The sequence below is a fragment of the Dendropsophus ebraccatus genome, chromosome 1 (genome assembly GCF_027789765.1).
Source record: "Dendropsophus ebraccatus isolate aDenEbr1 chromosome 1, aDenEbr1.pat, whole genome shotgun sequence".
Lineage (NCBI taxonomy): Eukaryota > Metazoa > Chordata > Amphibia > Anura > Hylidae > Dendropsophus > Dendropsophus ebraccatus.
The window spans coordinates 212,602,276-212,614,546 of NC_091454.1; the positions used below are offsets into that span (position 1 = coordinate 212,602,276).

At 47.8% G+C, this 12,271-nt stretch overlaps 1 protein-coding gene and 1 long non-coding RNA gene across 3 annotated transcripts in view; one reads left to right on the top strand and one right to left on the bottom strand.

Annotated features, from left to right (window-relative positions):
* The first annotated feature begins 2,263 nt into the window (after nucleotides 1-2,263).
* LOC138768875 (dynein light chain Tctex-type protein 2B-like) lies at nucleotides 2,264-6,564 on the top strand. The gene is made up of 4 exons (XM_069946869.1): nucleotides 2,264-2,408; nucleotides 3,117-3,221; nucleotides 5,114-5,170; nucleotides 6,064-6,564. Exons 1-4 carry the CDS (start codon nucleotides 2,322-2,324, stop codon nucleotides 6,409-6,411), a joined length of 597 nt encoding a protein of 198 aa, XP_069802970.1. The 5' UTR covers nucleotides 2,264-2,321; the 3' UTR covers nucleotides 6,412-6,564.
* Nucleotides 6,565-8,025: 1,461 nt separating this feature from the next.
* LOC138768879 (uncharacterized) overlaps nucleotides 8,026-12,271 on the bottom strand; it is a 152,064-nt gene continuing 147,818 nt past the window's right edge. For both annotated transcript variants that reach the window (XR_011359175.1, XR_011359172.1), the window contains one exon: nucleotides 8,026-8,243. This is a non-coding gene — a long non-coding RNA (uncharacterized lncRNA). The remainder of the gene's footprint in view (nucleotides 8,244-12,271) is intronic.

Sequence of the window (12,271 nt, forward strand, 5' to 3'; positions counted from 1 at the left end):
ATAGTGGTTACCATGGGTGGACAACTCCTTTCCTCGTCTGATTGTAGGATGAGGGTCAGGAAACCCCCTTTAATGAGTCTTGGGGACCCCCCTAGTCCATTGACAGCAGGACACTATCATTCTTCTGTACTCCAGTGCTGTTTATAATCTTCTATTGGTCCCCTAATATGTAGGTTAGCAATATCAGACTACAGTTTGTAGTCTGTTACCATAGCAACTCATAGACACAAAAACTATACAAAATTCTAATCAAGAGAACTATTTATGTTCTACTGTAGAAAATATGGCTGTGTAGGTAGAAAACTCCCGAAGAGGCGACATTCATAGCGATTTGGGGTTTATAGTCACACGCAGGAACTAATGTGGGAACATAGCTGGCCTTATTTTACCACAACAGGAAAATGACGGCCGACTATAGGTAAGGATGAATGGTACACACAGACCAGGGGTAGGGAACCTTGGCTCTCTAGCTGTTGCAAAACTACAACTCCCATCATGCCTGGACAGCCAAAGCTGATATAGACTATCTGTGTGCTGAGTTTCGTCCTTCCTGCTCCTTTATTAGTGACAGTCTTCTCTAGAATTTTCTGCATGAACCAGGGAGCACAGGATGAACAGATGCCACTCTACTTAGAGGGACCGCACATACACTGTAGTCTAGTATAAATCTATGAGAGGTGGCTACTACATTATACAGTTATTGCTCTGTTATATGTGGGTGGGCGGTCCAGGCTGGATTAGCAGCAGGCACAGTAGATCCGCAGGGTGAATAGGTGAATAGTCGCAGTATCTCGCCTCTGATCTGCTCTTATTATCCAGGTCGTGCCTGGACAGGACTGTTTGCTCAGCTATTCACAGTAGTCACCATTTACCTGCTGTCATTGGGGTGTGCTCAAGGTATATATACTATGGGGCGTCCCTAACCGGTCACCGCAGCACAGCCGACATCTCAGGATCAGGTCACCATGAGAGAGTAGAAACCTGACATACCGACTTTTCCCCACTATACTATATAACTTGTACTGCTGAGATGGGGAACCTTCGGCTCTCCAGCTGTTGCAAAATTACAATTCCCATCATGCCTGGACAGCCAAAGCTAAAGCTTCGGCTGTCCAGGCATGATGGGAATTGTAGTTTTGCAAGAGCTGGAGGGCCAAAGGTTCCCCATCCCTGTTGTACTTGTTTACATCTCTGTTCTTTCTATGCTTAGGAGTCCACTGGGTGGTTCTGCTCTGTGATTGACAGTGATCTTTATGCCCAATCATCCAGGGAAGGCTGTCGATCCCTGAGAAGCCAGAATCCTACTCCACACTGACGAGGGGCAACTACCCCGAAACGATCGTCTGTGGATGGATGCCCGGCTTTGGTAAACCCTTGTCTTGTCGCAATACTTACCAAAGAGTTAGACTTTGACGTAAAAGGGGCCACTCTGGTATTTCCCTATTTATGTTCCAATACTCGCAACCGAGTGGGACTTAAGGGGCTACGTATCAGGGTGGTTTGGTGTACTCCCCACTGGGAGTCACCCCCTTGGCAATAGGCTTTCCTCCCCTGGAGGGATATCTGGCTATTCCCATGTTTTGAGACTCGTAACAGACTCCACAGACCCCTCTTTTGCATATTTAAATTTATAGAGGGCAATGTATCAATGGAGACTCTTCAGTGAATACTCAATTTGATTTTTTTGTCGCTGGTCTCCCTGAGCTCAGCGATTGCTGCGTTTTGACGATCCCTGAGAAGGACCGCCCACTGGACTCCTAAGACCACAGTGAGTGGCTGTATACTAGCACACTTCTCCCGGAGTGGTCTTCTCTGTCTTGGTGATGAGTTGCAGCCCCAGTATATAGCCACATAACTCAGTCATTTGTCATTCAGAACCCCAGGACTGTCAGCCATATTGGTTGTCACCCAACTTTCCCAGAAACAGATGTCACATACACATAAATCAATGGTTGTCTGTAAATTACAGGCGGTGGATGACACAGTTATGTCTGCTGAGCCGTGTCAGGTTATGTCAGTCATGGCGGATCATTTGGCACATATAGGTGGGCTCCAGTGTCTCGGGTCCCCTATGTGGTGTGGGGTTTCCCCCATGAGTGTTACACACCTTCCCGGCCTCCACATATCTCGCCTCTATTTATTGACATAAAGGCTTAGTTGTCACAGTACAAGTGACACATGACAAATCTCCCTGGCCGGGTACACACAGCTCTGCAGCTGCAGCCATTGTCACAGCTATTTACCAGGAGCCCGTGTCTCCTAACACAGCGTCGCTTTCCTGCTGCCTGGAGAGGGGATCGCAGCAGCCGCCGCCACCGACCATGACCTCCAAGACCAGCGGGAAGAGAGCCTCTGTGGCCAGTGTCCGGATAAACATGGATGCCTCCGACAAACCAGCACAGAAAATGGTAAGGAGTCCTGTGACTCTATATACTGTAGTATTATAACCCTAGAGGTTGGGTCTGCAGGGGTAGTATCATTCTCCTGGTCATAGTAGTATTACAATATATTATTATAAGGTCGGTGATACATGTGTAGAGAGACGCAGCTTATGCTAGACGATATTGATGTCATATCGAATTATTACAGTCTTAGAACATAATGATGTAACATTGTAGCATTATAACCTTATTACAGACATGGAAGTAATGTTGTAATCCTGCAATATCATAACCCTATTACAGTATAAGGCTATGTGCAGACTTAGTAAGAGACCGGCCGTTCCGTGACCCGGCCGGTACTGCAGAACCAGCCGGATGATCTTTAGGGCTTCAGGGTTCTGATGCGGGCGCATCCTCCCTACAGCCGCTCGCTTCATAGTGTGCACTGACAGCGGCCGCAGAAAACTGACATGTCAGTTGTTTGCAGCGCCGCTAGGGATGCCGGCCGTCACGTATACTATGTGTATACGCTCCAGCCGGGATTCCATAGGCAGCAAAGGCACGTATATTTTCAGATAAATCCCGGCCGTTGAACAATGGCCGTGGTTTTACAAAAATATACGTTGTGTGAACATAGCCCAAGGCCAGTAATGTTGTGTTAAGTCTATCTACTGGTTATATAGGAGTATGATGAGTGGGTATAGTATAATAATGCAGCGCTTCTGTCCTGTCCAGCCTATAAGGAGTAAGCCATCCCTGGGTAATGTGTCGGTCAGTACCCACACCTCCTGGAGCATATCCGGACTGCTCGCTGCTCAGAGGATGACCAAGAACTTTAAGGTAGGTCTTTAATATATACAATATACCATAATAATAATAATAACAACAATATATACAAATATGTGTAAGAAATATGCAAAGAGAAGGAGAATAGAGCACTCAGGGTCCAGAGCAAAGATGAGCTAGAACGAGTGTCTCTCTCCTTGGAGGACCCAGGATGTCTGTGCGTTATATGGACAGCCAATTGAAGGGGTTATCCAGAGGAAAACTAAAATCAAACTAGTTTCAGTTTAGATCTGTAATTTACTTCTATTCAAAAATCTCCAATCTTCCCATACTTATCAGCTGCTGTAGGTCCTGCAGGAAATGTTTTCTTTCCAGTCTGACACAGTGCTCTCTGCTGACATTTCTGTTGGAGACAGGTACTGTGCAGAGCAGGTGAGGTTTTCTATGGGGATTTGTTGCTGCTCTGAACAGTTCCTGAAATGGACAGAGGTGGCGGCAGAGAGCAATGTGTCAGACTGGAAAGAATACACCACTTCCTGCAGGGCATACAGCAGCTGATAAGTATGGTAAGACTTGAGATTTTTCGAAGTAATTTACAAATCTATATAACTTTCTAAAACCAGTTGATTTGAAAGAAAAAGATTTTCGCTGGACAACCCCTTTAATTGGAAACCATGTAAGGCTAAGTTTGCCCTTTGGTGGCTCTGCAGGGAAAATGATCACTTCCCGATTCCCCCACTGATGTGATTGCTGGGATCCCAGTAGCAGGACACAGGTTTTTGTTTTTTGTTAGCAATGACAAGAAGTGCAAAAAATATTACATTTTACATTTTGGTAGTTTTGCCTTTTTGTGGATGAACCAGGAGGATCAGGATAAGCACCTGCTTACATTGGGCATGGGGGGAGGGGATCCTGTGTAACCTTTGCATCCACTACACATATCTACCTATGTATTCTATAATATGCATGGGGGGGGGGGCATTCTGAAAGGCAATAAGAAAGGATTGTAGCTGCCACGTTGGTTGGCAATGAAGGGTGGACTGCCCAAATTGATGGCAAGCAAGCATACAAAGTGTATTACAAAGTTGTATGTGATGTTCCATTATACAGTGCAGTTACTATTATGTGCTGCATTTCAGAGCTATGTAATACCGCCATTCCACCAGTAGGGGTCAGCATTGCTTCCAGTTGCTGCTTAGAGAGTCAATTTCTCCATAACTTCATTACGTCGCTGTGGAAACTGCAACACTGCAGGATACAAGGGAGAAATATTAGAACAATAAAGAAGCAATAAGGCGTTATTATAGAGAGCTGCGATATGATATACTGTCGCTACAGACGACTGTGACAGGAGGCACCATCTATACATTCACTGACAGCATTATATATGGACCTAATGCACCAGTACAGAGTCCATAGTCACTGCCCACAGTACACTTTCTACCAATAGAGATTTAGGTGTGATGGCTACTGGGTCATATTTCCTCCGCTAAAACATATAGGCCATGACTGCTATAGGACACTTTCATAAGGCATTGTTATGGGGACACTTTCTGTCTGGGACTGTTATGAGGGCACTGCTCATGGTGGCACTGTTCTCTGGGACCCCTATGGCTGACATGGTAGATAGGGGCACTACTCATTGGAGCACTCTCTGGGTGCTATCTAGCTGCCGCTGTTAATATATGACTGGCACTGTTTAGGGGGCACTTTCTAGTTGGTTTATAGGAATACTCTCTTTCTGGCACTGTCTGTAGGAGAACTCTCTTAGTGGAGCTATTATGGTAGCACTCTGACACTCTGTTAATAGGGACATTACATTACAGGTTGACGCTGTTTTTGGACCCTGTTAATGGGCGCAGTGACGCTGCTTATGGGGGCATGTAAAAGAGAGTTCTGTATACTATGACAGCCATGGTTTTCTTATACCCGTGTGTCCTGCTTAGGAGAGAAGAGCCCAGAAAGTGGCACTGGTGAAGAAGACAGAGATCGTACAACCTCAGGTGAGTGTCGCCATTTTTCCCTCTGAGTACTAAATCTGACTACGACTACAACTTATTCTCTATTGTGCTGGACACATCTTTGCTCATGAAGCCCTGTAGTGTGTAGTATATAGTATATCCTCCCGGACAGGACATTCCCCTACCTGCAGGCTACTCTCTCATAGATACGTGTGTTATAAACGCTTGGATGACACTGTATACTCTGCACAACTCCCGGGTCCATGCTGTCGTTGCCGTGGCGACAAGATTTGCCGGCATTCTCAGCTCAGCATTGAGAAGCAGAAAGTCGGGAACTTCATCAAATCCACATCGTCATGGCAACAATAGCTCGTAACCAGGGCGAACGCTTCTGCGGTTGGGATGAAGAGAAAACATTGAAATTTCATTTAAAGGGACCATTCATTAAGCACGATGAGATCATGTATGGAACATATGGAGTGGTGACTACCCAGCGTAGGGCAATTCTGCTCACAGAGAATAGAGAGGCTGTCGCCGTGACACACACTAGAGAGGCTGTTGCCGTGACACACACTAGAGAGGCTGTCGCCGTGACACACACTAGAGAGGCTGTCGCCGTGACACACACTAAGGAGACTGTCACTGTGACAGAGACTGGAGAGGCTGTCGCCATGACACACACCAGAGAGGGTGTCACCATGACAGACACTAGAGAGGCTGTTACAGTGATAGACACCAGAGAGGCTGTCACTGTGATAGACACCAGAGAGGCTGTCACTGTGATAGACACCAGAGAGGCTGTCACTGTGATAAACACCAGAGAGGCTGTCACTGTGATAGGCACCAGAGAGGCTGTCACTGTGACAGCAACTCCACTCTCTTTTTCAAACTTTTCTGATGCATTTTGACCTATTTTTACCTTCTCTCACCCCCAGCCTCCGTCCTTTGCCTCCCGGCCACCTGAGAAGGTCCAGGTCTCCGCCATCCGTCACATCCTGGAAGATTACCTACCGCTGCGACTGGGGGACACCATCTATGACCCCAAACAAGTCCCATCGCTAGTGAAGGAGATCAGCGAGGAGATCAGGAGCCAGGTGAAGAAGGTCCTGCCTGCTCGATATAAGATGCTCTGTGTAGCGACCATGGGCGAGAGGGGTCAGGAAGACATCAAAGTGGTCAGCCGCTGCCTGTGGGACCCCCATGCTGACAATTACGCAGCACACGTCTACCAGAACGATAGCCTCTTCTGTGTGGTGTCTGTGTACACTGTGTTCTGCGAGTGACTCTTTTGCTCTTCTATATAACTATATGTCTTCCAGTATGACTGTCACTTCTATGTCCTGTCTGTCGTCAGTGGGTCACCATGGGAGCCTACAGCATAGACTGTGATGGGGCTCTACTCCACCATGACCACCTTCCACAGCAAGTGCAGAGCCTAAAAATTTACAGTACAAATATAATACACACAGTGATGTCACAGTACAGAGATAATACACACAGTGATGTCACAGTACAGGGATAATACACACAGTGATGTCACAGTACAGGGATAATACACAGTGATGTCACAGTACAGAGATAATACACACAGTGATGTCACAGTACAGGGATAATATACACAGTGATGTCACAGTACAGGGATAATACACAGTGATGTCACAGTACAGAGATAATACACACAGTGATGTCACAGTACAGGGATAATACACAGTGATGTCACAGTACAGAGATAATACACACAGTAATGTCACAGTACAGGGATAATATACACAGTGATGTCCCAGTACAGGGGTAATACACAGAGTGATGTCACAGTACAGGGATAATACACAGTGATGTCACAGTACAGGGATAATATACACAGTGATGTCACAGTACAGGGGGGATAATACACAGTGATGTCACAGTACAGAGCTAATACACAGAGTGATGTCACAGTACAGGGATAATACACAGAGTGATGTCACAGTACAGGGATAATACACAGAGTGATGTCACAGTACAGGGATAATACACAGAGTGATGTCACAGTACAGGGATAATACACAGTGATGTCACAGTACAGGGATAATACACACAGTGATGTTCCAGTACAGGGATAATACACAGTGATGTCACAGTACAAGGATAGTACACACAGTGATGTCACAGTACAGGGATAATACACACAGTGATGTCACAGTACAGGGATAATACACAGTGATGTCACAGTACAGGGATAATACACACTGTGATGTCACAGTACAGGGATAATACACAGTGATGTCACAGTACAGGGATAATACAGTGATGTCACAGTACAGGGATAATACAGTGATGTCACAGTACGGGGATAATACACACAGTGATGTCACAGTACAGGGATAATACACAGAGTGATGTCACAGTACAGGGATAATACACAGTGATGTCACAGTACAGGGATAATACACACAGTGATGTCACAGTACAGGGATAATACACAGTGATGTCACAGTACAAGGATAGTACACACAGTGATGTCACAGTACAGGGATAATACACAGTGATGTCACAGTACAGGGATAATACACACTGTGATGTCACAGTACAGGGATAATACACAGTGATGTCACAGTACAGGGATAATACAGTGATGTCACAGTACGGGGATAATACAGTGATGTCACAGTACGGGGATAATACACACAGTGATGTCACAGTACAGGGATAATACACACAATGATGTCACAGTACAGGGAAAATACACAGTGATGTCACAGTACAGGGATAATACACACAGTGATGTCACAGTACAGTGATAATGCACACAGGGATTTCAGACTAATTTGAAAGTACACCATTTACCATGTACGATATGACACCAGAAAAAATACCATAATGATGTCACAGTACAGGAGTATTACCATTACTGCAGAGAAAGGACAATGCTGGCAGGAGGGGCGCCAAGGTTTCCACACTTTCTTTTCCTTCCATGCTCCATTTTCTTCACTATGCACCTCAGGTATGGGTGGAGATGCCCCCATTTAGTCGTTGGCCCCCATAGCAGCCATTATTTGGATTCAACCCCTGCTGTGAATATTGATGCCCATATAATAAGCACGGAAAGAAAACATGCCCGTCACGTTCTGCTGTCCTGAAAAAGATGCACATACAGGGTTAATCATTGGGCACTAAGGATACCCATGGCACACCCCGCAGGGTACACACAGTGGGAAGTAGCCATCATCCTGGCCAATCACATGGCTGCACTGTGGTGGCTCCTAGCGCCCCCTGTGTTAGCACATTATTTAGAACGTCTCTGGTGGAGCATGTATCCTATATACCCCAGGCCTGCCGTCTGTCCTATATACCTCTACTGGTCAGTGGCCATTGTATAGCAGGGGCTACACTGTGGGGGGCTGATCACCCCCATTTTTCCCTACTAATTTTGAAGATATTTCTATAAAACTTGAGCACAGGATTCTATATCTATGGTGTGTCCATAGCGAGTGACTAGAGGAGCAGCACACAGGCCTGACAGGCATTCACACTGGGGATGATCGGTGGGGATCCCAGCCGTCTGACCCTCATGGATCGTGTATAGGATGGGTGACAAGCTGTAATCTAGGAATAAAAGATCATTGTAGAAAGAGGGACCCCGGGAACCCCAAGATCAGAGAACTGGAGAGGCTGCGGCTGGATTAGGGGGCCATTCGGCTATAGCAGGGGTAGGGAACCTTGGCTCCTCAGCTGTTGCACAACTACAACTCCCATCATGCCTGGACAGCCAAAGCTTTAGCTTTGGCTGTCCAGGCATGATGGGAGTTGTAGTTTTGCAACAGCTGGAGAGCCAAGGTTCCCTACCCTTAGGCTATAGGTATAACCCAGCCATGCAAGTTCCGTCAGCTGACAGGGCATGATGGGAGTTGTAGTTCGCAATGATGATGAAATGCTTTTTCTTTTTATTACAATGTTTTATTATTGGGTGGTGAGCAATGTGTTATGAATGGACTGGCACTACTAGTATTATGGATGCCCCATGTTATATTACATTACAGTATATCATATGTCTATGGTCTTCAGGGAATGACCCCTATATGAGTCAGGGATGGAAAGTGGGTCACACTGGCAGGCAGCCCCATCTCCCCCACCAGTGCCCAGCCCACTATATCTAATAATGCCAACTGCCCTAAAGGCTTCATGAAGCTCAGTCACGTGATCCCTGTCCGCCGCAGTGAAACACTTACTGCGCACGCGTCAGCCTCTTTCCTCCACCACAGTGCGGTTCAAGCCTCGCCGAGATTGAGACGCCGCATCCGACTGCTGATTGGCAGCCGGCAAATGAATGAGAGGCCACGCCCCCTTCCCGATTCTCCGAGCTTCGGCCGCGCCCCCCCCCATCTGCGTCACGTGACCAACGTGTGAAGCTGGCGCCGCCATCTTAATTAGTCCAGGCGGTCCATTCTTCAGGAAACAAAGGATGTGCTGAGAAGCCGTAAAGAGCCTCCTGAGGACAGGAGAGAGGTGCCAGACAAGAGGCACTGTCCTGACTCATGGGGACAGGAGTGACAGAAATATCACTTTATGGGAGCAGAAAAACATGAAAAAGAGTGAAAACAAAAAATAAAAAAGTAAAAAATAAATAAATAATAGAAAAAAAAAAAAATATATGTGTGCTCCCCCAGAAGTATATAGACCTCCTGTGTGCTGCCCCAGTTGTATATAGACCCCCTGTGTGCTGCCCCCAGTTGTATATAACCCCTGTGTGCTCCCCCACTAGTATATCGGCCCCCTGTGTGCTCCCTCAGGGGTATTTAGCCCCCCTGTGTGCTCCCCCACTTGGACATAGACCTCCTGTGTGCTCACCCACTTGGATATAGACCCCTGTGTGCTCCTCCAGTAGTATATAAACCCCCTGTGTGGTTCCCCCAGTAGTATATAGACCCCCTGTGTGCCCCACCAGTATTATATAGACCCCTTGTGTGCTGCCCCAGTAGTATACAGACCCCTGTGTGCTCCCCCAGTTATATATAGACCACCTGTGTGCCTCACAAGTAGTATATAGACCCCCTGTATGTTCCCCCAGTAGTATATAGACCCCCTGTGTGCCCCACCAGTAGTACATAGACCCCTGTGTGCTCCCCCAGTAGTATATAGCCCCCCTGTGTGCTCCCCCACTTGGATTTAGACCTCCTGTGTGCTCTCCAATTTGTATATAGACCTCATTCTGCTGCCCCAAGTAGTATATAGACCCCCTGTGTGCTGCCCCCAGTAGTATATAGACCCCTCTGTGAAGCCCCAGTAGTCTATAGCCCCCTTGTGTGTTCCCCCTGTTATATAGCCCCCCTGTGTGCTTCCCCCATTTATATAGACCCCAGATGTGCGCTCCCCCAGTTACACAGGCCCCTGTGTGCTCCCCCTCCCATATAGTATATAACACAATAAAACAAACACTTATACTCACCTGGGTACGGGCGTCTCCTCTTCTCTTCACTCTTGTGGCCGCAGGAAGGGTTTTCCCTGCGATCACAAGAGGCCACACTCCCCTTGTCCTGGCGCCGATGCTCCAGTGATGTCACTGGAGCGCCAGCACCACAAGGACAAAGCTGCCACTTGTGACCGCAGGAAAAACCCTTCCTGCGGCCACAAGAGTGACTGACAGGAAGGGGGCCAATGTCTCCTGCCCTGTCAGTGCTGCTGCATGTAACCATGACCGCTCATTACGAGTGCTTATAGTTACAGTTCAGATGGCAGCAGCGAGCGGGGCAGCGGCCATGTCCAGCGGTCTTGAGCACAAGAGCGGGGCGTGGGGGCCCCCCTGGATGTTGGGGGCCCCAAGCGATCGCTTGGTGTGCTTGGTGCCAAAGACCGCCACTGCCTGCAGCACCCGTACCCACAGGCTTCAGCCAACACACCTGCAGGGATCCCTTTAAGGGGTTGTCTTTATTGCAAACCACACCTGACCTGGAGACAAGAGAGGGCGAAAAGTGGCCATGTTTTTGTAGCGCTGGATAACCCCTTTAGGGTGCCTTCAGGGCAACACACTGATTGGCCGGGCGCGAGAGCAGGACGCCGGGACCCCATGGAGCGAGGAGGTATGTATTACAGAGCGCAGCGGAAGGCGGCCGGCATCAGAAGGGGTTAAGCCGCCGGCAGATTTACATACACGCCGCGGTTGTTCAGACAGTGATCTGTCAGGACCTAGCCGACTCGCACCATTATTAAAGCTGCGAGTCGGTAGGCGTGAAGGCACCCTAAAGCTCCATTTTCTTTAATGGAACTGAGTTTGAAACCCTACCCAATCTGGAGACAAGAGAGGGGGGAAAGTAGCCATGTTTTTGTAGCGCTGGATAACCCCTTTAATGCCCCACTCCATGTCTGTACCAATATGGCAGCCACAGCTTACTTAGCACATACCCCAGCAACACAGCACACTCCTAGGAAGTGGCAGCATGGCAGCATAGACATGGAGGACCAATATTTTCGAGCCCAGGACAACTCCATCAGGCCGGTATTGTTCCTCACCTGTATCCATTAATTGTAACTCATTCAATTCCATTTATCTGAATGGGACTCATTTGGCGGCAAGTACAAGTCCCGTGCACTGCTTCTACCTTTAATAGACAGTGTGAATCTATCCTTAAAGGGGAATTCCGGCCTATAACACATTTTCCCTATTTACAAAGCTTCGGCTGTCCGGGCATGATGGGAATTGTAGTTTTGCAACAGCTGGAGGGCCAAAGGTTTCCCATGCCTGGCTTAGGGGGTCCAACTGGACCAATTTGTGATCAGACACTTATTCACTTATCCTGAGGGTAAGGCTGCATTCCCACGTTCTGTGATCCTGACGGATCACGGACGTGGAATGCATGTACCGGAGTCCCCCCGTGCCCGGACAGCATCTGTAATTAGATGCTGGGAGCGGGGGAGACTGTAATTATAAGCGCCGCGCTGTAATGAATCAGCCATGCGGTGCTGTTACTACAGCGCGGCGCTTTTGAATACAGTCTCCCCCACTCACAGCATCTAATTACAGATGCTGTCCGGGCGCAGGGGGGACTCCGGTAGATGCATTCCACGTCCGTGATCCGTCAGGATCACGGAACGTAGGAATACAGCCTTAGAGATAAGGTGCTGGCTGTCAGGGCATGATGGGAGTTGTAGTTTTACAACCACTGAATG